The sequence below is a fragment of the Cricetulus griseus genome, chromosome 9, assembly GCF_003668045.3.
Source record: "Cricetulus griseus strain 17A/GY chromosome 9, alternate assembly CriGri-PICRH-1.0, whole genome shotgun sequence".
In the NCBI taxonomy this organism is placed as follows: domain Eukaryota; kingdom Metazoa; phylum Chordata; class Mammalia; order Rodentia; family Cricetidae; genus Cricetulus; species Cricetulus griseus.
Genome location: NC_048602.1, coordinates 23338630 through 23363346, shown reverse-complemented (window position 1 = coordinate 23363346; position 24717 = coordinate 23338630). Strand labels below are relative to the sequence as shown.

The 24717-nt window shown below is 51.7% G+C and overlaps 1 protein-coding gene across 1 annotated transcript; it reads right to left on the bottom strand.

Moving 5' to 3' along the window:
* Window positions 1-684: 684 nt before the first annotated feature.
* Window positions 685-24451, bottom strand: Brsk1 (BR serine/threonine kinase 1). The gene is made up of 19 exons (XM_027430692.2): window positions 24316-24451; window positions 22762-22856; window positions 22462-22547; window positions 20627-20767; window positions 19024-19140; window positions 18884-18917; window positions 18731-18799; window positions 11792-11938; window positions 11338-11369; window positions 10549-10719; window positions 9733-9830; window positions 9374-9533; window positions 9119-9179; window positions 8350-8719; window positions 7935-7983; window positions 7712-7835; window positions 6860-7058; window positions 6109-6198; window positions 685-842 (listed from the first exon to the last, which is right to left on the bottom strand). The coding sequence occupies exons 1-19, from the start codon at window positions 24449-24451 to the stop codon at window positions 685-687; spliced, it is 2337 nt and encodes a 778-aa protein (XP_027286493.1).
* Between the last annotated feature and the right edge of the window lie 266 nt (window positions 24452-24717).

Below are 24717 nucleotides of genomic sequence, written 5' to 3'. Positions count from 1 at the left end.
TTCCCCCCAAGGTGGACAGCCTGATGGACGCACGGCCGGCCGAGTGGAGCGGCGCTCGCCACTCAGAGGGCCAGCATCGTGGTACCCACCCGCCCCGGGAACCGAGAGGCGGAGACCAGCCGGCTGTCCCTGATCAAGGCTATTTATTAATTTTGTTGTTGTTGTTGTTGCCGCCGGCGGAATCAGACACAGACGCAGGCAGGGTCACGCGAAACCAGAAACCCTTCTGGGTCACTCAAAAACCAGAATTCCTTCCGGGGAGAGCAAATCCGTACAGAAGGTCGGAAGGGGAAGGGGAAGGGAGTTGGACCTGGTGGGATCAGGGGCCCAGGAACGGGAGTCGGGTCTGGGGATGACACAGAGACAGAGGGCCCTGTCCGGATCTGCTAAGCCACCCCCGACCAGCTCCCATCCCTCCCCCACCCCACCCGCAGAGTTTGATCAATAAATAAAATAATAAATTAATCAATAAATAAATAGAAACAGCTCCCACCCCCTTTTTGCCCTAGACCCTCCCCCCCGTTGGGCACGGCCCCTGGAGCCCTATCCCTGCAGGGCAAGGCCAAGTTTTTCGTCCCCCCCCCTCCCAGCATACTCCTTGGGCCTTATTATATACAGATTCACAGTAGGGGGGGCAGGGAAGGGGGGTGGAGGGGGCTCCCCTCCTTCCCTGGCCCCCTGGGGTCAGGGTAGAGGGGTTCCATTGGTGGCCAGGAGCTTCTTGTCCTTAGGGGGTCCTCGGCGGGGAGAGCTGCTCAGATCAGGGTCTGGGCGGCCTGGTGGGGGCTGCAGGCTTCGGGGTGGGGTACCAGCAGGCCGGGTCTGGGCTCCATTCTTCTCGTCTGCGGAGGAAGAAGTAACTTTGTAGGGGCTGACAGGCGGCCCAAACCAGCTTGAGGCTCCTGTCTGTTGGTCTAGGTAGCCCCAAGAAACTAAAGTTGACTGGCAGGATGGCTCAGTGGGTAAAGGTGTTTGTCACCAAGCTCGGTGACCTTCTAAGTTTGATCCCTGGGACCCACATAGAAGAAGAAGGAGAGAGAGAGAGAGAGAGAACTGATTTCAAGTTGTCCTCTGACCTCTGTGAGGACACTATGGTGCTCATTCCCGAATACACAAATAAACAAATGTGACAGTAATCACAACAATCACAATAGAGACCAAACCCACCATCTGTGAGACTTCACGTCCCAGAGACAGTTGCCACAGGGAAACACATCTCCTACAGGGGGCCCATAAGTACCTTGTAGGTTAGAAAACCTGCTCAGTTTGTCTGAGGCCCAGGATAGCCCACCACAAGAAATTCTCAGTCTCAGAGGCAACCACAGGGCTGCTAAACTGCAGTACCCCTTACCTACAACTGGGTAATTCTACAGGAATGGGGCTCCCAGTGTTGTGAATTGTTCTGGGTTCTGCTGACCGGAGGAAGGTCACACTTCCTACACATGTGTAACATGGAGGTCAACATCAGAAGTCTCTACATAGACCAGGCTGTGTTCAAATGTACAGAGATCCGCCTGCCTCTGCCTCCCCAGTTCTGGGACTAAGGTGTGTGCCACCAATGCCCGGTTTTATCTTATATCTTAGATTACAATTTTTTTTTTAGATTTTATTTTTATTTATTATGTATATAGTCTTCTGCCTGCACGGCAGCAGGCGACACCAGATCTCATTCAAGGTGGTTGTGAGCCACCATGTGGTTGCTGGGAATTGAACTCAGGACCTCTGGAAGAACAGTCAGTGCTCTTAACCGCTGAGCCATCTCTCCAGCCCTAGATTATAATTTTTAAGTATATAATTTGTGTGGGGACACACAGATGCCACAACCCACAAGTGGAGGTCAGAGGACAGTTTGGGGGACTTGGTTCTTTTACTGAACCTGGAGCTTACCAATTGCTTGGACTGGTTAGGGATTCCCCTGTCTCGCAGCGCTGGCATTACAGAGCCACGCTTCAGTGGCTGGCTCTAATTTTCCCCCTGGAGGTGAGAATAGGACCCTGCCTTGCTAGGCAAGCAGTCTGGCACTGAACTAAATCTCCAGCCCCTTTGATTTTTTTCACATGGGTTCTGGGGATGAAACTCAGGTTCTCAGCTTGCTCACCCAGCAATATACCGACTAAGCCATTTCTCGGCACCACCACCCCCCTTTTTTTAGAGGTGTTAGTTATTTTATGAGTGGTTTCTTGCATGTGTGCACCATGCTGTGTGCATGTGTGCATGCCTGCTGACCACCGAGTTCTCCTAGACCTGAAGTTCTGGACGTATGAGTCATCGCGTGAGTGCTGGGATCTTCTGTAAGCACCAGTGTTCTTAGCTGCTGGGTCATCTCTCCAGCCCACCTCCACCCCATCTTTTAATTTTTATTTTTTTGGAGATAGGATCTCACATAGCTCAGGTTGGCCTTGAACTCACTCTGCAGCAGAGGGTGATCCTCCTGCCTCAGCCTCCCAAGGGATGGTCTGGACTCAGATAACTGATGTGGGAAGACCCACCCCAATATGAGATGTTATCTCTCCACGGGCGGGGCCACCATGCCCTCTTTGCTGTGGTGGACTGTCTCTTGGAACTGTAGGCCAAAACAAACCTTTTCCTCTTTTTCTCTCCCAAGACAGGGTTTCTCTGTGTAGCCCTGGCTGTCCTGGCACTCGCTCTGTAGACCAGGCTGGCCTCGAACTCAGAGATCCGCCTGCCTCTGCCTCTTGAGTGCTGGGATTAAAGGCATGTGCCACCACTGCCCAGAATTTCCCTTACTCTTTTAGTGTGTGTGTGGGTGTGCACACGTGTGAGAATATGTGTGGTGGATGTCTTAGAGCTCCTGTGTGGAGGTCAGAGGACAACTTGCAAGAATTCGTTCTCCCTTCCATCATGTGGGTCCTGGGGACCTAACTCAGGCTGTCAGGCTAAGCTGCAAGCACCTTTAGAGGCTGAGCTCTCTTGCCAGTCCCCACTTCCTGGAGTTGCCTTTGTACGGTATTTTCTTGCGGCAACCAGTCATTTTAGCTAATCCTCCTGGGCACTGACACTGAGGCCTGGAATAACTTTGTTGTGAGAGGCTTTTCTGTGAGTTACAGGGTTTTTCAGCATCCCCGGTCCCTGCCCACATGGTGCCAATAACGTCTTCCTGCTTTCCATTCGAGACAAAAAAAAAAAAAAAAAAAACCAAACTGCCAAATGACCCCCGGGAAGGCTGTGGTAGGCTGAATCATGCCACCCCCCACAGATGTTCTCATCATAAAGCTGGGGACCTGTGAAATCGTTGAGCTCATGTGTTGTGACTCAGGGTAATCCCTGTGGGTGGAGAGACTACCTGGGATTATCTGGGTAGACCCAGTTTAGTCATACAAGCCCTTAAATGACCCAGTCATGTCCAGGGCAGATCCTGGCTCTGGAGGGTGTGGTCACAGGTGAAGGGAGGAGCTGCAGAGCAAGAGAGGACAGCTCTCAGGACGCCAGACACCCTGATGTCAGCCTGTGTGTCTCCCGTCCAGGACAGCAGGATGAAAAACCTGTACCGTTTTAGGGACCAATTTTGAGGTTGTCTTCTTCATTTTCTTTTTTTGATTTTGTTTTTTTCCGAGACAGGGTTTCTCTGGTAGCCCTGGCTGTCCTGGAACTTGCTCTGTAGACCAGGCTGGCCCTGAACTCAAGAGATCCACCCTCTCCTGCCTTCCAAGTGCTGGGATTAAAGGTGTGAGCCACCATGGCCGGGCTTGAGGTCATTTATTAATGGCAGCCATAGGTAACGAATCCAAAGTCAAGACGAGGCCTGTCAAGAGTCAAGCTACGAGTGTCCTCCAGAGGACACTCAATGCTACGCCCATTGCTGGATTCTCTGTGCCCGATCCCTTCTATGGGGGATGGGGACAGAGGGATGTCAGGCTGATGTCAGTGGGCTTTCATGTCACCCAGCATGCTCCTCTTTTTGCAAACCCCTCATTCACTTAGAGTTCTCTCATCTTTGCAACTTTGGTTGCTATGGCAGACACACCTTGTACTAGAGGCTAAATGTTGTGTCCCCCAAAATCACATACTGAAATCGTCACCCCGGAGTCTATGGGGCTTCTGGGAGATGATGAGATTTTTGAGGGTAGGACCTTCATATAGGGGATGAGTGCCGTGAAATTATCAAAGACCTCAGTGAAAGCTAGGCTGTTGGTGCATGCCTGTAATCCCAGCAACCAGATGGAGGCAGGAGGATCAGCAGTTCAAGATCGTCCGTATCTACATACCGAGCTTGAGGCCAGTCTGGGATAGATGAGAACCTGTCTGAAAAAAGCAAAAATGAAACTTAAGGAGACACAGGGAGACAAGACCATCTGTGATTGAGGAAATGGGCTCTAGACAGACACAAGATTGTGGAACTGCCTTGATCTGGGATTTCTGAACAAAAGTTCCTGGGCTGGAGAGATGGCTTCCTGGCTAGGAGCCCTGGCTGCTCTTCCAGAGGACCTGCACCAATCCCCAGCTCACAACCATCTGTAACTCCACTTCTGAGGGCTCTGATGCCCTCTTCTGGCCTCCACACACACCAAGCGTGCAGGCAAAGACACACATGTACATAGAATAATCAATACTTAAAAAAAAAATAATTAAAAAACTATTTTTTTATCTCTGAGACAGGGTCTCATGAATGTCTGTCTGGCCTTGAATTTGATACGTAGCTAAGGATGGCTTTGAATTTCTTTCATGTATTGGTATTTTGCCTCCACGTATGTCTGTTTGAGGGAGTTGGGTTTACTGGAACGTGAGTCACGGACAGTTGTGAGCTGCCATGTGGGTGCTGGGAATCGAATCCAGGTCCTCTGGGAAGAGTAGCCAGTGCTCTTAAACACTGAGCCATGTCTCCAGCCCTCATTTTCTTTCTTTCTCTATTTTGTTTTTCAAGATAAGAGTTTCTTTGTATAGTTTTGGCTATCTTGGAATTCCCTCTGTAGGCCAGGCTGGCCTTGAACTCATAGAGATGTAACTGCCTCTGCCTATCCAGTGCTGGGAACAAAGGTGTGCACCACCACTCCCTGGCTGATTTTGAATTTCTGATCTCCCTACTCCATCTCCAGAATGCTGCCCGGCATTACATCTGTGTGACACCACTTCTGATTTTTTACATGGTGCTAGGATTGAACCCAGACCACAGTGCATGCTGGGCAAGCACCCTATAACTGAGCAAATCCTCAGTCCCATTTGTTCGCTTCCAGTCATTTTTACTAAGTGGCCAAAATGGCCTGGAACTAGTCACTCAGGATGGCCTTGAGTTAGTGGCAATCTTCCGGCCTCAGCTTCCTGAATGCTGGGACTACTGGCATGCATCCCCATACCTGGTTTCCTATTACTTAAAAAGCCACCCAGATCATGTTTTTGTGTTTGTTTTTTTGTTTTGCTTTTCTTTTTCTCTGTTGGGGATTGAACCCAGGACCCTTGCTAGGCAAACAGTTGATCTCTAACTCTGGCCAGGTTATGTTATTCTCTCATGGAAAGCTGGATGAATTACAACCTCTCCCGGAGGCCTGGCCTCTGCTCTGCCCCCTGGATACCAGATGAGAACTATGTGGTTCAATTCCAAAGACATCTGGGTTCTGTAAAGTGAGCCACTAATATGTCCTATCTGTCCTGGTTTTCACCTAAAGGTCATGCCCTGCCCCAGTCCCAGGCACATCGGGATGGCTGATACATAAACACAGTAGAGCTCCACAGCTCTCTGGTACCAAGCCACTGTCCTCTCAGGGCCTCCAGGATGCTGAGGAGTCCCTTCTCAGACCCCAGTATCTTTATTTTATTTTATTTTAATGGTTTTTCAAGACAGGGTTTCTCTGTGGCTTTGGAGGCTGTCCTGGAACTAGGTCTTGTAGACCAGGCTGTTCTCGAACTCACAGAGTTCTGCCTGCCTCTGCCTCCCGAGTGCTGGGATTAAAGGCGTGCGCCACCAACACCCGGCTTCAGACCCCAGTATCTTGTTGGGAAATCTATTCCTAACAGTGCAGGGGAGGCCTCAGCAAGACACCGGCCAAAAATCTAAGAAGTGGGCCAGTCTGGTGGCTCCAAAGCAAAGAGAGAGCAGAGCTGGCACCTGGTCACCCGGGATGCATGTCCCCCACTAGTAGTTCTGTTACCCACCTGCTAGGGCCTGCACAGAGGGTTGGTCATGAGTGCTGAGCAGCTGTGCCTGGATGGTTTCTACCACTCTCTTGAACCGGCGGCTGGGACCTAGGGGCAAACAGGAAACACAGTGACTTATAGAGGAGGCAGGCAAGGTCCCTCCATCAAGCAAGACCGTCCCCTTTAAGAGTTAATTTTCCTGACTCTGTTGGGTTTGCTTCAATAACCGGCTCCCAAATGGATCTCTGCATTTCACCTAAAGAATACCCAGACATCTTCATCTTAATATAACGATAGGTGTTGGTTTCTATTGAAATAGATGCTGTTGCTCATTTAACTTTCCTTAGGGATGTAAAGGGGGGGAAAAAAGTAAGAAAAACAAGTGAGGGGCTGGAGAGATGGCTCAGAGGTTAAGAGCACCGGCTGCTCTTCCAGAGGTCCTGAGTTCAATTCCCAGCAACCGCATGGTGGCTCACAACCATCTGTAATGAGATCTGCTGCCCTCTGCTGGCATAAATGCATACATGCAGACGGAGCACTCATACATAAAATAAATAAATAAATCTTAAAAAAAAGAGAGAGAGAAAGAAAACGAGTGATTACTGATACCCATGAAATAATTTCTCATCACACACGCCCCCTGGGGGAAAGAAAGCATGTCGGGAGGGGCCTCAGAGAATCCCAGGCTCATTTCCTTGTCTTGCTGCCCTCCTGTGCGGATGATCCTATTTAGAACTCAGACCCCCTAGGCTGGACAGGAGAGACGCACCAGAGATGAGGGTAAAGGTGACGGAGTAGATGCCACCTCCGCTACTGCCATCTCTTCGGGGTGAGGGCTCTGGACCCTCGGAGGAGCTGATGTCCACCTGGAAGCGGACAGGCTTCTGGAAGACGGAGGGGCCACCGCTGGCCTTGTATTCGGCCCTAAAGCTGGTCTGTGACAGCACACTGTGACTCAGGCTGGGGATCTAGAAGGTAAGGATAGAAGGATGGGGTGAGTCTAAGGACAGGTCACCATCCTTCATCTGGCTCTGGACAAGCAACGAGTTCCATCAGCCACTGGGTTAAAGAATAACAAACAAGGTCTTGGGAGGACCGGTGCCCACTGGTGCCTGTGGTTCCTCCTGCCCTACATTTAGAAGAAGGAATCCTAAATTCATGCGGTCTCTGCTCCCTATGGGATAGTCACAATCACGTGAAACACCACATAAAATACACTTTCCCCTTTCTCCACAAGTCACACGTCTTGGTAATTTCAAATCCCATCAGCCCTACAGCAAAGGACTGAGGGACTGGAAGATTGGGAAGTGTTGAGGCCCACTGAGAAAGGTCTATCCCTGCACCACCCTCAGATCTTGTGGCAAGGCATGGCAACCCACTCACCTTCCACTGGTACTCAGGAAACTGTTATTTAGGGTCTTATTTCAGCGCTTTGAGGCTTTGGGCCCAATAGTCTGTTCCCACCTCTCTGCCCAACACTGACCAAGTCCAACTCTTGCTGGAAAACTACAAATCCCATGAGTCTCAGAAGGAAGTCAGTCCAGGCATAGAGTGGAGGGGTAGGGGTAGGGGTGAGGGGATGGTGTAGCTCTATGGTCAATAGGGACGCCCGGGCTCTCACCGACAGAAAGGCATGGACAATGTCCGCTTTGATGCTGCTGAGAGGTTTGTCCTTTAGCACGAGGAATATTTGTTCTTCTTTGTCCAAGGAGATGAAGTTCCCGAACCAGGAGCGTTTTGCCAGCCTGGGTGAAAGGGGATAGAAGCAGGAGGGTCAGGAAGACGCTAAGAGACACATCAAATCCCCTGGATTCCCACTCAGTTCCTCCCCTTGTCACACTCACTCGGGAGAGGATTCTGGAGTCAAACTGGACATCTCCTCGGCGGTGGGGACTGGTCAGGGAGGGGAGGGAAAGAAGCCAACATTTAGTATTTATCATCCCGGGCCCTGTGGGTGCTGTTTCCTCTCAAATGGCTAACCCTAACCCAGGAAGTCTGATATGGCCCCTTCGGGAGAGGTAGATGGTTAGACCACACCCTTCAGGGTGGGGCTCAGGTCCCATGGACCAATCAGTAGGCAATCCAGAGTGCATCCTATATGACCTCTTCTCTCCAAAACTTACCATCTCCATTTATCTTGGGGCTTGAGAAGATGGCTCTCTTTGCTACTCCCCCCCCCCCATGGAGACTGCCCCTCCTTCCCACATTAGAATCCAGCAGCTGGCAACCCTAGCCTGGCATCTGCTGAGACCCCCCTACCCTGCATCTTGCGCCGGTGGAAGCGAGGGGAGCCCAGGAAACTGTTGCGGATGGAGTTGAGACGACTTCTCCAGGCGGCTCCCCCGACGCCACCGCCTGGGCTGGGAGGTGGTGTCGTTCCTGGGGTCCCGGTAGGGCTGGCTCGAGGCGTGTGCAGAGGTGAGTGCAAGGGGGTTCCGCCGGAGGAGCGCGGGGAGCCTGGTGGTCCGGGCAAGGGCGTGGAACGGGCACTGGGGGGCGGTGGCTGCTCCCCGGCGCCCCCGCCTCTGGGGCCCCGAGAAGGCAGCGTCTGTGTTTTGGAAGTTGGCGAGCCTCCGCCTCTAGCCTCATCTCCAGCGCCTGGCTCCGGCGAGAAGGAGAAGACCGGACTCTGCGGAGGAGCAGGACCTGGTTCAGAGTATGGACTACAACTCCCAGGAGGCTCTGGGAGCACTACTTGCTCAGACTCGCTGGGTCGGGCTGCGAGGCATGCTGGGATTTGTAGTCCAGTCAGCCCCACCCACAGTGGCACTGTCTGCAAAGACAGTATAAGGCTGCAACCCCAGCGTAAGCAGAGACTGGTACGCTGCTGACTGTACCCAAAGAACTTAACGATAGATGTTTAAACCTCTCGGAAATACTACAAATCCAAGCCCAAGAATACAGAAATGGGGTCCTTGACGCTTCTGGGGGGGGGTAAGATCGCCCCATGGAACTGTGGTTTCTGTTGCATCTCTGCTGTGTCAATTATCTGCGCACCTGTGTCAATCATCTGAGGGTCTAGCCTTACCCTTGGGCTGCTCAGAGGGCTGGAGGACAGACCAGTGGAGGCTCCGCTGACGCTGCGGGATCTGTTTACAGGATTAAAAGAAGAAAATTGGAGATTTTTTTCAAGGGTTCAGATGTCCTTCCCAGATGAGGGAACAATAAGGACCCAGCAGGGGAGCGCAACACTTGCGAGGTCGAGCAGGGTCTAGAACGCTGTGCTCGCCCTGTGTTCTGGGGCTGAAGAAGGCCCTTCCGGATGGGACAGGCTCGCTCTCACCTCTGACTGTGCTGGGCCATCTCCAAGGCCCGTCTGGTAGGCACCGGGGAGCCGCCGCCGCCAGCATCTGTGATGCTCAGCACTTCCATGGACTTCCGCTCCGGCCTCCGCTTGCCGTGTCTGCTCAGCATGGGAGAATCCACGCGTTTCCGAGGTGGGTCTGAAGGGAAGAAGAGTGCCAGCCCCGCCCTCAGTGGCTCAATTTGCTCGGCTGTGCATATATTAACGCGAGGGAAACTGAGGCCCAGAGCAGAGAGAGGGGTTCTCATAGCCGGCGTGCTCTCCACACTCCCAGGGCCTACAGCATCCTCCTCCCTCGGGCATCCTGGCACCTGAAATGCCCCCATCCGCCTGCTCACCAACGTCATTCCGCGGGGGCAGGTCCTGGTCTTCGCAGCTGGGGTACCGTTCTTTCCGATCCAAAAGTAAGTAGTAGATCATCTTCTCTTGGTTTTCCCTGAGGCACGGAAGAGGGAGGAGGCGGTTAAGGGAGGACCGCGGTCAGAAATCAGTGCGCGTGGTGGAAAGAACCCAACTCCTGCCAAGTTATCCTCTGATCCTTCACCAACGTGCCTTGGCACACACGCCCTCTCCTCCCACACGTAATAAATGTAATAATAATAATAATAATATAGGGGCTGGAGAGATGGCTCAGAGGTTAAGAGCACTGGCTGCTCTTCCAGAGGTCCTGAGTTCAATTCCCAGCAACCACATGGTGGCTCACAACCATCCGTTATGAGATCTGGTGCCCTCTTCTGGCACACTGTATACATGATAAATAAGTAAATAAATCTTTAAAAAAAATAAATAAAAGTATGTATAGCTGGGTGGTGGTGGGTGGCACATGCCTTTAATCCCAGCACTCTGGAGGCAGAGGCAGGCGGATCTCTGTGAGTTCGAGGCTAACCTGGTCTACAATATGAGTTCCAGGGCAGTAATAGTAGCTAACACCGGGGCACTTACTAAGCACATATTAAATTCTACGTAACGCAGACATCATCCATGCCTGCTCGGCGCATTCCTCTCCAGATCACAACTGCTCTAAGCCATGCCTCTAGTCTGCTGGTTCCCTAGGCCTGGATGTGGCACGCCCCCTTCGGGCAGTCTAGGGAGCTGCCACAACCCAATCAAGGCGTGAAACGGAGTGCCCGTGAAAAGGTCTTGGGAGCTCTTACTCCTCGCTTCGCAGTTCTCGGTGCAGCCGCTCGCGGTCTCTGAAGCATCCCAGAGACGCCATGCTCTCCAAGACGTCAGGGTCCAGTTCTCCATTGGAGGGCAGGCTCCGCATGGCTACCCTGCGGCCCGGGGCTGGCTCCAGGCAAGGGTCTGGTTCATGTTTCCCACCCCTGGAAAGGTGCAGAAATGCAGCCGGGCGTTGGTGGCGCAGGCCTTTAATCCCAGCACTCGGGAGGCAGAGGCAGGTGGATCTCTGTGAATTCGAGACCAGCCTGGTCTACAAGAGCGAGTTCCAGGACAGCCTCCAAAGCCACAGAGAAACCCCGTTTAGAAAAACCAAAAACAAACAAACAAACAAAAAGTGCAGAAATGCTTTGGAGAAACCAGCATCTGTAATAGAGCCTTTATCATCCTAGGCTTAGGTCCAGACTACTCCTCCTAGGACCCGGAGAGTCTGGATCCCCGGCTTGACTTCCTCAGACCCAGGCAATCAGGAGTCCAGATCCCAGCAGTCCTCCCCCAGACCCAGGGGGTCCAGACCCTAGTTCTCTCTCTCTCTCTGACTCAAGAGTCCTGGACCCCTAGCTCCCTCCTTCCTCTGGTCCGACACTCTTTCTTCAGCCTTGTTCCCTTCTGCCAAGACTCATAAGTTTGAGACTGTAGTTCCACCCATCCCGCCCCCGCCCCATCCATCAGGAACATAGCATCCCAGTCTCCACCTCTGTTCCGGCCCCAACGCCCTCCCTCCCTCCCTCAAGTACCCAACTGTTCAGTTCCCTGTTACTCACAGATACCAGGGATGTTTCTGAATTTGCTCCAGCTGTAAAAGGGTGGGTCACAGAGAGGCAGAGATTAGGTCACAGACTCACAGAGGGAGAGCAATTAAAATCGATGAGAATTGACTCTGGGAGGTCCCTGAACCGTCAATCCCCAACCAGAGGCAGGATGACAGATCGTGTCTTCCTCTGGTGGTAGTAAGGCATCCCGTTACGTGCACCTACAGACTGACCGTTTTTAGACCCTGGGTGTCAGTTTTCTGCACTCACAGTGCCAGCCTTTCAAACATGTGCCATCCCCAAGGCCTGGGACTCCCTGGTCCAACCTTGGCCTGCTTCCTCTCTAGTTGGTGAGTTTGAGGTTTTGCTGGACCTTGGGCTTGTAGCCGAACCCGTGAACTCATCCACCCAAGGATTCACAGGTAGGCTCTGGGAACTAATCCCATGACAGTCCCCACCGACTCACACTGAGCCTTTTCTCGGGCTCCACTTCGATCATCCCCCTCAGGAGGCTCTGGCAGTCTGGAGGGATAAAGTGTGGCATGTGGAAAACACCGCGTTTCACCTTCTCCAGCAGCTGTCGCAGGTTGTCGTCGTCGAAGGGCAGCGCCCCCTGTGCAAGACATTATTAAGACCCCTTGGGTCAATGGCTCTCAACCTATGGGTCACAGACCCTGGCAGGGGTGGGGGGCTGTCAGAGGATTCTTTCACAGGGGGGGTCACTGTAGGGAGTCACCCTAGCCCCGCCCAATAGTCCTGGGGCAGGTACCAGGTGGATCCGGGGACTCGCACAGAAGGGCGTGGTGAAGGAAAGCCGGGGTGATGTAAGGGAGCTTCTTAAGGGGCTGCACGTGGGGACCCTGGCTCTCTCTTTTGTTCTGGCCGCGCTGGCTGGGTTCTATAACCTAGCTCTGGCCTGTGTTTCACCTTGCTGTCTTCTGAAATAAAGAGACCTTAATCCTATAGGTCACTTTTTTTTGTTTGTTTGTTTGTGTTTTCGATACAGGGTCTCTCTGTGTAGCTTTGGAGGCTGTCCTGGCACTTGCTCTGGAGACCAGGCTGGCCTCAAACTCACAGAGATCCGCCTGCCTCTGCCTCCTGAGTGCTGGAATTAAAGGCGAGTGCCACCAACACCCGGCTCACAGGGGTCACTAAACACCATTGGAAAACATATTTACATTACGGTTCGGTTCGTAACACTGGCAAAATTACAGTTACAGAGTAGCAACGAGAAAATTTTACGGTGGGGGGGTCACCACACTTGAGGATCTGTATTAAAGGGTGGCAGCATTAGGAAGGGTGAGAACCACCGCCTTAGGTGGAGTGGAGGATTGGCCAGGTGAGGTTTCCAGCCCTAATTGGCACATCTCACCGTCATCACGGCACAAGAGGCAGTGAGGACGCTCTTAATAGCTTTACCCATAAGGCTTGAGATGGAGGTCAGCTGGTAGAGGGCTCGCCTAACACGCACCAAGCCCTGGGTTCCATCCCCAGCTCCAGTCTAGTGACACATGCCTACCATCCCACAATTTGGGAGGTAGTAACCGGAGGATCAGAAGTTCAAGGTCATCTTTAGCTACATAGTGAGTTCAGGGACAGCTTGGGTGAGATAACACACTGCCACAAACAAAAACCACATTAAAAAAAAAAAAAAGAAACAAAACAAAAGATACCAAGACCAAAGTCATCCTCACTTTTAAAAAATTATTTTTTAAACCGGGCGGTGGTGGCACACGCCTTTAATCCCAGCACTAGGGAGGCAGAGGCAAGCGGATCTCTGTGAGTTCGAGACCAGCCTGCTCTACAAGAGCTAGTTCCAGGATAGGCTCCAAAGTCACAGAGAAACCCTGTCTTGGAAAAAAACAAACAAACAAAAATTATTTAGGGTGTGTGTGTGTGTGTACCACATGTATACAAGTGCTTTTGAAAGCCAGATCCCTCAGAGCTGGAATTACAGACAGTTGTGAGCTATCTGATGTGGGTATAGGGAATTGAACTCAGGACCTCTGGAAGAGCAGTCAGAGCTCTTAACCACTGAGCCGTCTCTCCAGTCCATGATCCTCACTTTTGATGGGGAAATTAAGACACAAGAAGCTCAGCAATTTGCTAAAGGGCTGTCCACTGTGTAATATGTAAGTGACACAGTAGAGATTTTCAAGGGGGGTGTGTGTCTTTAAAATAAATAAAACAGGGCTGGAGAGATGGCTCAGAGGTTAAGAGCACTGACTGCTCTTCCAGAGGTCCAGAGTTCAATTTCCAGCAAGCACAAGGTGGCTCACAACCATCTGTAATGAGATCTGGCGCCCTCTGCTGGCCCGAAGGTGTACATGCAGACAGAGCACTCATGCATAAAATAAATATTTCTAAAAATAAAAAGAGAGAGAAAGAAAAATGAGTGAATACTGATACCCATGAAATAATTTCTCATCATACACGCCCCTGGGGGGAAAGAAAGCATGTCAGGAGGGGTCTCAGAGAATCTGTGCATTCCAGGCTCATTTCCCTCTCTTCCTGTGCTGATAATCCTATTTAGAGATCTCAGACACCTAAGGCTGGACAGGAGAGACGCACCAGAGATGACAGTAAAGGTGACGGAGTAGATGCCACCTCCGCTACTGCCATCTCATCTCAGCATAAATAAATAATAACTAAATAGGCACACCAGCAAGACAAGCGAGAGGGCTGGTCGTGGTGTGATTCTCACACTCAGGCCGCATAGGCAGCTGGATCTCTGTGGGTTCAGGGCTAGCCTGGTCTACCTAGTGAGTTCCCGGCCAGCCGGGGCAACCAGCGAGACCCTGTCTCAAACACACTGACAAACTAGCTAACAAAGAGGGCTTGGTGTGGTGGTTCACACATTTAATCCCAGAACTTGATAGATCTAGGCAGGCAATCTCGGTTGGTTGGAGGCCACCCTGGACGACACAGAAAGACCCTGTCTGAAACACACACACAAAGGAAGCATGCTTGTCTAACAAGCGGCGGCTCCCGCTGGCTCCCTTGCAGCAGTGCTGGTCTATCTAACAGGCACCAAGCTGTTAGGCACCAAACACTAACTGTGCACGATCCCCAGTGCTGCATCAGCAGGACAAGGAGTTGACTCCTGTAACCCTGGCACCACGAGGCAGTGGAACCATGTTCAAGGTCATCTCCAGTTACACAATGGGGTCAAGGCCAGCCTGGGATATACGAGAACTGTGAAATGACTCACTGGGTAAAGAAAGGCCTGTCGCTGGCCTATCTAGTCACTGGATCCCTGGGACCCACAGGGTGAAAAGAAGAATTGCCTCCTCGGGCCTCATGCATGCCTTGGACACACACATGCACACACACACACACACACACACACACACACACACACACACACGCACGCACGCACGCACGCACGCACGCACGCACGCACACACACACACACACACACAAACACGCACACACACAAACACACACACACACACACACGCACACACACACACACAAACACACACACGTACACACACACACACACACACACACACACACACACGTGCGCCAAATGAACACATAAATGAATACTTAAAAATAGCAAAAAACACGAGAATACAAGGAGGGGCTGGAAAGACGGCTCTGCGGTTAAGGGCGCTGACTGCTTTCCTAAACAAAGGCTCCGGGGTTCAAATCCCAGCACCCACAAGGCCGCTTACAACTATCTGTACTCCAAGATCAGACACCCTCACACAGGATTTTAACTTCTGGCAAAACACCAACACACATAAAATAAAGAAAAGTAAACTTAAAGGGAAAAAAAAAAAGGAGAAACAAAGAAAAAACAAACAAACAAACAAACAAACAAAAAACCCCAGCCTGGAATGGGATGACATGATCATAGGATTGGGAGACAGGGCAAGAAGGGAGTCTGGTTTGACCTAAGGAGCTGGAGGAGGGCTCTGGGAAGAGATGACGTTCTGAGTCTCAGGGCTTTTCCAAGGGTTTTAAAGGGTTGTCCCTTGTATCTAAGGTGCATGGACGGAATGCAGGGTGGAGGAAACGGGAAGAGGACACCTCACCGCTGGTCTTGGAGTCAAAAAGCCCACCTTTGGCTCCGGTGCCTGATTTGTTGGCAGTGAGCCTCAGCTTCTCGACTCTATGGAAGGGGTGTAAGGTTCTGATTGGGAAAGGCTATGGGACAGGTTAAAAATATCGGCCACATGGGGGCTGGAGAGATGGCTCAGAGGTTAAGAGCACTGACTGCTCTTCCAGAGGTCCTGAGTTCAATTCCCAGCAACCACATGGTGGCTCACAACCATCCGTTATGAGATCTGGTGCCCTCTTCTGGTGTGCAAATATACATGGAAGCAGAATGTTGTATACATAATAAATAAATAAAATATTAAAAAAAAAAAAATCGGCCACAGCACAGCTGGTCCTCACCACTCTCGGAAGCTCATTTTATATAATCACTGTGAACAGTGAGTTAGTGAGCACTGCGGTCGTGAATTATTGCATCTGGGTGACAACCAGCTAGGTTCCCTTGACCCACTGCTCACGCCCTCTCTTTTATCAAGGTCAACCAACCATTACTCTAAGTTTTTTTTTTTTTTTTTTTTAATGTGCTTTTTGTCGCTCGTCTGTTTTACAGTGCTGGATCTCCCATTTAATTTAATCACAATTGTTGGTACTATATGCTTTTTTGTTGTTGTTGTTTTTGAGACAGGGTTTCTCTGTGGAACAGTCCTAGCTGTCCTGGGTGGGACTCACTTTGTAAACCTAGCTGGCCTCGAACTCACAGAGATCCACCTGCCCCCGCCTCCCAAGTGCTGGGATTAAAGGCATGTGCCACTGTCTGCTTAGTACTATAATCATTCACAACATATCCATAAGGAGAGGCTTACAGAAAGAAAGTGACTTTTTTTTTTTTTTTTTTTTTTTGGTTTTTCGAGACAGAGTTTCTCTGTGACTTTGGAGGATGTCCTGGAACCAGGCTGGCCTCGAATTCACATGGATCCCCCTGCCTCTGCCTCCCGTGCGCCACCAACGCCCGGCTGCAAGAAAGTGACTTAATTGTTCAAGACAAGCAAGTAGACATTTGAACCCTGTCTTTTCCCCATCTGACAACAAAAGACTGAGGGAGGAGATCTAGCCCAGTTGGTGGAGAGCTCGCCCAACATACACAAACCCCAGGGTTCAACCGCCAGCACCGCGTCCCCGTGGCATGGGTGACGGGTGGAAGGAGGCACGGGAATTCAAGGAAGCTACATGGTGGAGTTTGAGGTTAGCCTGGATTACATGAAACTCTGTCTCAGAGCACCTAAAACCTGGGTCTGGAGAGATGGCTTAGCAGTTAAGACTACTTGCTGCTCTTGCAGACGACCTAGGTTTGGTCCCCAGCATCAACACAGTGTCTCATAATTGTTTGTAATTCTAGTTCCAGGAGATTTAAGACTGCTCTTCTGGCATCTGCAGGCACCAGGCAAGCACACAGGTCACAGATATGCATGCAGGCAAAAAACTCATATACATAAAATAAAAATAAACAAATCTTAGCTGGGCACTGGTGCCACGTGACTTTAATCCCAGCACTTGGGAGGCAGAGACAGGTGGATCTCTGAATTGTAGACCAGCCTGGTCTACAGAGCAAGTTCCAGGGCAGTCAGGGCTACACAGAGAAACATTATCTTGAAAAAAAAGAAAAAGAAAAAGCCTTAAACAAAAAAAAATACGCTCAGGGGGCTAGTGAGATGGCCGAGGGGTTAAGAGCACTAACTGCTCTTCCAGAGGACTCGAGTTCAGTTCCCAGAAGCCACACTAAAAGCATAGAGCCACCTATAGACTCCAGCTCCAGGGGATCCGACACCCTCTTTTTGTTCCCATAGATACCCATGTACACACACAGACACACATAAATAAAAAAAAATAAACCTTAAAAAAATGCTCAGAAAAAAGTCTGCTCTGAGTTAGTTATTACTTCATGCTACATTAGGAGGTTCACGACAGGCCAACCCTGGGCCTTCAAAGATGAGTCAAGCGAACCAGTGTACAAAGATGAAAGCCACCGATAAGGTCCCAACCTCAAGGAGCTTATGACAGACAAGGAAGGGAAATAAGGCTTGCAAAACCATGCAGCAAAATGCATACTGACAACCGTGACCATGGATGGCTGGGAAGAGGAACACTTACCACAAGATTCAATCAGGGGAGGGGGGCATGGGAGGGCAAAGAGCGAGGCTCTGGGAAGCTTCTGGGAGAAATGACCGTGGGGCTGAGGGTATGCATTACATAAGACACAGGACTAGCAGGGATGCAGGAATGCTATAGGCCTAGCATGCAAAATTCTGGGTTCAATCCCTAACACTACACAAACCAAGTACAGTGGTACACACACACACACACACACACACACCTATGAGCCGAGCATTTGGGAGGCGGAGGCTGGAGAATCAGGAGTTCAAAGCCATCCTTCCAGGCTAACCTGGAAGATATGAGACACTGTTTGTGCCTCTCTATCAGTGGCTCTCAACCTGGGAGACAACCCTTTTTTGGGGAGAGGGAAGACAAAGGACCCTTTCACAGGGGTAGCCTAAGACCATTCGAAAACACAGGTATTTACATTACGATTCTTTTTTAAGTTTATTTATTTATTTATTTATTTATTTATTTATTATACATACAGTGTTCTGCCTACATGTATGCCTGCAGGTCAGAAGAGGGCGCCAGATCTCATTAGGGATGGCTGTGATCCACCATGTGGTTGCTGGGAATTGAACTCAGGACCTCTGGAAGAGCAGTCAGTGCCCTTAACCGCTGAGCCATCTCTCCAGCCCCTACATTATGATTCTTAACAGTAGCAAAGCTACAGTTATGAAGTAGAAACAAAAATAATTTTATGGTCGGGGGTGGTCACCACAAAGTAAGGAACTGTTTTGTTGTTGTTGTTGTTGTTTTTTGTTTTTTCGAGACAGGGTTTCTCTGTGTAGCTTTGGAGCCTATCCCAGAACTCGCTCTGGAGACCAGGCTGGCCTCGAACTCACAGAGATCCACCTGCCTCTGCCTCCTGAGTGCTGGGATTAAAGGCGTGCGCCACTAACGCCCAGCAAGGAACTGTATTAACGGCATTAGGAATGCTGGGAACCACTACTGTCTCTATAAATCCACACACACAGCATGTCGGATATCACACACACACACACACACACACACACACACTTATTTTCGAGAACCCCCTCATAAACACTTACATAATTCAAGAACTCACACACACACACTCACATGTTTAGACATCCCGTCAACATGGCATACAAACACTTGAGAGACCACACAGACACCCAGTCTTTGGGAGGCAAGCCTGGAGGTGAGGATGCATGCATGGTCCCAGGCTCCGTTGGCTGGCACTGTTCTAGAAATACGGCGGTAGCGGCAAAAGGCACCTTACCACAAGCAGAGCAAACAGAATGACCCCACAGCTCCACATGTCCGCCCGGCGGCCATCATACTTCTCCCCCTGGAAGGCAAAAGGTGTCATTTCAACTCCGTCTCCATTGCCACTCTGTCTGCTTCTCTTAAGCTCCCCCGGCCCCTCACTCACCTTGATCACTTCTGGACATGCGTAATGGGGGGACCTGGGGGAAGAGAAGGAAAGAGAGAGTGGTTTGAGGGTATGAAGCCTGGCCAGCATCTTTCCCTTCCCAGGATCTCTGGGGGAAGGGGGTTGGGCCTTCCACTCACCCGCAGCTGGTCTCCAGGAGGCTGTCCCCCACCTGCAGGGACGCCATGCCGAAGTCTGCAATGCGGATATTGTTCTTCTCATCCAGCAGCAGGTTCTCTGGCTTTAGGTCTCTGTGACTAAGACAAACAGGTGAAGGTCAGCTTTGGCTGCCCCCTCACGCCCCCTTTTTTTTTTTTTTTTTTTTTTTTGGCTTTTGGAGACAGGGTTTCCCTGTGTAGCTTTGGAGGCTGTCCTGAAACTAGCTCTTGTAGACCAGGCTGGTCTCAAACTCACGGAGATCTGCCTGCCTCTGCCTCCCGAGTGCTGGGATTAAAGGCATGAGCCACCAATGCCCGGCTTAGTTGCCTTTTAAAAAGATTTAACTTTGTGTGTGTGTGCGTGCGTGGGTGCGTGCGTGCGTGTGTTCGTGTGTGTAAGCATGCGAGAATGTGCATGTGATTACAAGTGAAGCCAGAGCCATCTCATCTTTCAGGGGCTGGGGTTGCAGGCAGTTGTGAGACTTTAGAACCTGGATCCTGTCTAACGGCATTAGATGCGCTAACCACTGAGTAATAGCTTTACCCTGTTTTTAAAAACAGGATCTTTCTTTTTTTTTTTTGGAGGGAGGGGCAGGGGTCCTAAAAAAAAGTCCTAAAATTACAGGGTTTCTCTCTATAATAGTGCTAGCTGTCCTGGAACTCATTTTGTAGACCAGGCTGGCCTCAAACTCACAGAAATCCACCTGCCTCTGTCTCCCAAGTGGTTGAAGGTGTGTGCCATCGTGCTGGCAAGAGAGGGTCTTTCTATGAAGCCCAGGTGGGCACTGAACTCTTCAATGATGCTCCTGCCTCTGTCTCCTGAGTGCTAGGATTACAGGTTAAGTACTCCTCACCCTAAATGCTACATGCCTCATATCTTTGTCTAGGCTGAAGTCATTGAGGAAAAGCAGTATCTCCTTGCAGGGATATTCATATATCAAAAACATGAACTGCAATTCTTACCTCACATCAAACAAGTTATTAACTTGAAAGAGACCCTAGGATTAAATGCAAGAAATAGAATAGGCTGGGTGGTGGTGGTGGCTCGAGACGTTAATCCCAGCACTTAGGAGGCAGAGACAGGCGGGATTTTGAGTTCGAGACCAGCCTGGTCTTCAAAGAGAGTTCCAGGACAGCCTCTAAACCTCCAGAGAAACCTTGTCTCGAAAAACAAACAAAAAACAAAAATGAAAAAGAAAAGAAACCTGGTTTTTCCCTCACACACAAAGGAAAAAAAAAAAACACAAAAGAAAGAAGAAAGCTGGGGATATATGGCAAATGGTATTGCTCAGCTAGCAAGCACAAGCCCCAAACCACACACATTAAAAAAATATATTTAAAAAAAAGTCCTAAAATTACATAGCAACCACACACAAGACTGAAAGTGTATTTAAGACCACGAAATTGTACACTTTTTCAAAGGGTAAATGGTATGGTCTGAGTTACAATACTAGGAATTTTAAAAAAGGTTAGGGTTGAGGGCTAGCCACACTGATGTCTGCTCAGCCCTCCATGTATGTGGCTGCAGGGCCCTGCCTGCCTCCTGGACCACCCTCAGCCGTCTCCCCGCCAGCTGGTCCCTCACCAGATGGAGTAGCTATGGCAGAAGTCCAGGGCTGACACTATCTGTCGGAAGAACTTCCGGGCCTCCTTGGGTGTTAGTCTCCCTTTTTTTACCAGGTAGTCAAACAGTTCACCACCAGAAACGTGCTCCAGGACTAGGTATCTGAAAGACACAGACGAGGCAGAGGGCTGGAAGGGGCATGTTAAGGACCGAGGCCTGGTCTCCCTTTACGGTAGATAGTGAAGCCCCAACTCCCCAGGTTCTGTGCAAGGAAGAAATCTCAACTGCTACCAGTCCCTGGGAAAAAGAGACTCCAATTGGCACCAGCCTCTAGGAGAAGTGGTTCCAATATCCACACGTCTCTAGGAGACCAAACTCAATTCCCACTAGTCCCTGGGTAGCATAGACTCCCAAGGAAACTCTTGGTTGTTTTTGGAGCTAAAACAACTCCACTGGCACCTGAGGTCAGAAACCACAATTCCCATGGAAATCTGGGAAATAAAGACCCTACTCCCATTAGCACATGCTCCCATCCCCAGGCCAAGCCTCTGATTCTCACAAGCCTGTGACTTGAATAAACCCACGTTCTCATTCATTCTTGGGCAGTAACAATTACAGTATACACCAAAGAGAAACTACAACTCCCATCGATTCAAAGAAGTTTATAAAAAACAAAACAAAACAAAACAAAACCCCTCCCATTTCCCATAAGCCTCTGGGATATAGAGAGTCCCAATTCCCATCAGCCACCTGGATTCTAGAGACTCCAAATCCCATCAGGCTCTGAAAGATTAAACCTCCAGTTCCTATCAGCTCCCAGGAAACAAAAAACTCGATTTCTGAGCTATTGGCCGGCTAGATTCCCATGTGAAGCACAAACTCCCAGGAGCCCTCTCTCAGCCCTGGTGGTGGGTGGGGATCTCGGTCCCCCACAGGTAACTACCATCAACTTTGTAAGACAAAGACTTCTTGCCTCCACACCTGGGAAGCCTAAGGGCTACGACTCCCATGAGAACCTGGGGCTGGGCACTACTGCTTCCAGCCTGGGGAAACCTGCCCCTCCAATCTGATGGTGTTGGAGTGGCTTCGTCAGACTGGGAACGTGAGCCCTGTCCCCTCTCCTGTTGTCCAGTCCAGCTGTTCTCTGGGCCACCAGAGTCTGGACAAAGAGTCTTTCTCTGACGTCCAGACAGCTGACTCCCACCCCCATCTTAACGGGATGGTAATGGACTTTGTGATACTGGCTCAGGGCTCCAGAGGAGGCCCATTGTTGGGGTGGCCAGTCCTGGCATCGGAAGTGATGCTGGGATAAGAGAGACCTCAGATGTCCCAAAGTGGGAATTTGGAAGGACCCTTCAGGTCTTACTAGGCTAACACGAACCCAGACTGCCTTAGGGAGGAAGAGGCAGTTAGCTGGGCTTGGTACGGGCTGTTAAGCCCATTTACCAGGAGGCTGAGACAGAAAGACAGCAGCATCAGCAAGAGGCTCAGCCTCTGTCCTCCGCTCAGGACCACTCTGATCCTGGTGTACTGTTAATAGTATCAGTCCCGTTCCTGTAACCCAGGGAAGGGACGGGCCCAGGTCACACGTAGCTCCCACTGGCCTCCAACACAGCTCTGTATCTCGAGGGTGACCTTGAACTGCTGACACTTCTGCCTCACTTCACTAGAGCTGAGATCACACAGTTATCCAGTTTAAGCAGGGCTGGGGGTTGAACTCAGGGCCTTTCTGCATTCTACACCAATTGCGCTACAAGCTTGAGTTTTGCCAGGGATACCCTAGGCACTAGGCCCTGTTTCTGGAGCAATAACACGGGGAGGGACGAGAGAGGGGCTGGGCGGCTATAAATACCTACAAATATTTCTTGTTCTCGTACACGTCATGGAGCTTGAGTACGTGAGGGTGTTCGATGAGCTTTAGGATGGCGATCTCCCGCTCCACCTGAGGGGCCAGGGACACGAGAGAGGGGGTCAGCATGTCCTCCTGCCTAACTGTCGGCACCAAGGGCATTCCTGCTATACACACATACTTACACACACACGCGCGCGCGCACACACGCACGCGCGCGCGCGCACGCATGCACACACACGCATGCACACACACGCGCGCACACACGCGCGCACGCACACGCGCGCACACACGCATGCACACGCACCTTCATCAACACCGATTCCGACAACTTCTCCCTGTTGACGATCTTGACGGCGACCTTCTGACCCGTGATGCAGTGGACCCCAAGTTTAACCAGTCCTGGAGGGCAGATTTGAAATAAATATGGGGTGTTCTCCTGGATCTCTCCCCAGCTCTGAAGTTGTCAGTCACCCCCACTTCCCGCCTGTCCCCCTCCGACCCGAGTTGGCTATCTTTTTCTTCTTTCCTGAATCTCCCGCATGCATCTGAACTGGTCATCGAATACACTCACGTAGCCTTCTGCCATGTCTGCCCAAGTTCATCTTTCTGGACTTTCTTTCTCCCAGAGTTGCTCTCTCAACCGACCCATCCCTCCCTCGAATTCTCTTCTGCCTTTCAGATTTTGGAAGCCCCATAATCTCGCAAAGAATACACTCTCAAGTTTCCTTCTTTCTCAAAGCCGCCCCATCCTCACCTCCTTCCAAACCCCAAGCCTTCAATTATCTTTACAAAATAGCTGCCGTGGTCACCAGAGTGCAAATTCCAGCCCCCCCCCCCCACACACACTCAGGGATCCCTGCTTATTCCTCAGAATCCTTAACTCGCCCAGAACTCAAGACACACACGTAGCCCCCTTCTCGGTCCCAGGAATCCAGACCTCAGCCCTCCTTCCCCACCCCCACCCCCACCCCCGAGTCCTGGCTCTAGAGCTTCACCCCTCAGTTCCAGGAGTCTTGGCCCTAACCCTCCTCCGCCGGACCCAGGAGTCCATCCAGGCTTCTGACCCCTTCTCCTAACATAGTTCATGAATTGAGGTCAACAACACTTCACGCTCTTGCTACCAGGATGTAAAGTGTGACTTCCCTTTCTTATCTCAGGCCTGGAGCTCAACTTCCTAGGGACCCGGGACCCCCCCACAGCCCGCAACGCTAGAGGTGGGCTCCCAGGTCCCCTCCACCCACTGCCCAGAAGAGTGGCCACAGTCAGCATTTAGCAAGAATCAAACACAAGCCAGCTAGCTTTCCAGGGCCACTCTCGGGAGCTCAGCTTCCTAGAGCCTGCCTGCCTGCCTGCCTCTCCATCCTGTTTGTTCGCACACTGTGCAGAACGGGGAGAATGCCGCCGACCTCACACCCTAGGGCTCCAGCTCCAGGTGACCCCTTCTGCGAAGAGGGGCCGGGAGGCGGCCTCTCTCGGGACGGACGCACCTCCACCCTGCCTGCCTGCCTGCCTGCGGCTCTACTGCAGCACCCGCCTGCCTCGGCTTGCAGGAGAATCAGCCGGGGGGGGGGACACCCCACACCCGCAACGGGCCTGCTTCCCCACTGCCCCTGGAGCCCCTCCCCAGCAGGGTGATTGGAGCCTCAGGAGTTCAGACCCCTTCGTCTCCCTCGGACCCCGGCCCTCTCGAGGCCCCGGAGTCACAAGAGTCCCTCCATCACCCGGCACTCAGGACCCGAGCCCCCTTTCTACGGGGACCCAGGTGTCTGCCCTTTAAGTACCCGTGGTCCCGCCCTCTGCCCCCCTCCTGCACCCCGCCCCCGCCCCAGGTGTCCGCTCGCTCCGATTCTGGGCTCACCTGTCTGTCCTTTGCCCAGCGTCTTCTCCAGCCGATAGGGCCCCACATACTGGGCGTGCTGGGGTGGGTGCGGGTGCGGGTGTGGGAGGTGGTAGGCGGGCGAGCCCCCGCCACCCTCCTTGGACCCGGACGACATGGTGCCCTTGGTCCCGGCCCGACCGGTCCCCCGGCCGCCCCCCCTGCGGCCCGTGGCCCCGTTCCTCCGGTGGGGGCCGGCGACACCTCCGTCCCGGCCCCCCCGGCTGCTCCCCACTTCTCCGGGGGTCCCCAGGGGGCTGGGCTGGGCCCCCACCCCGAGTTCGGTGGGCCGCTGAGCTGGGGGAGGGGGGCCGGGGAGGGGGGTCAGGCCCCTGGAGTCAGCATGGCCGGGGGGGCTGCGCGGGCCCCCCCCCAGCCCGACCC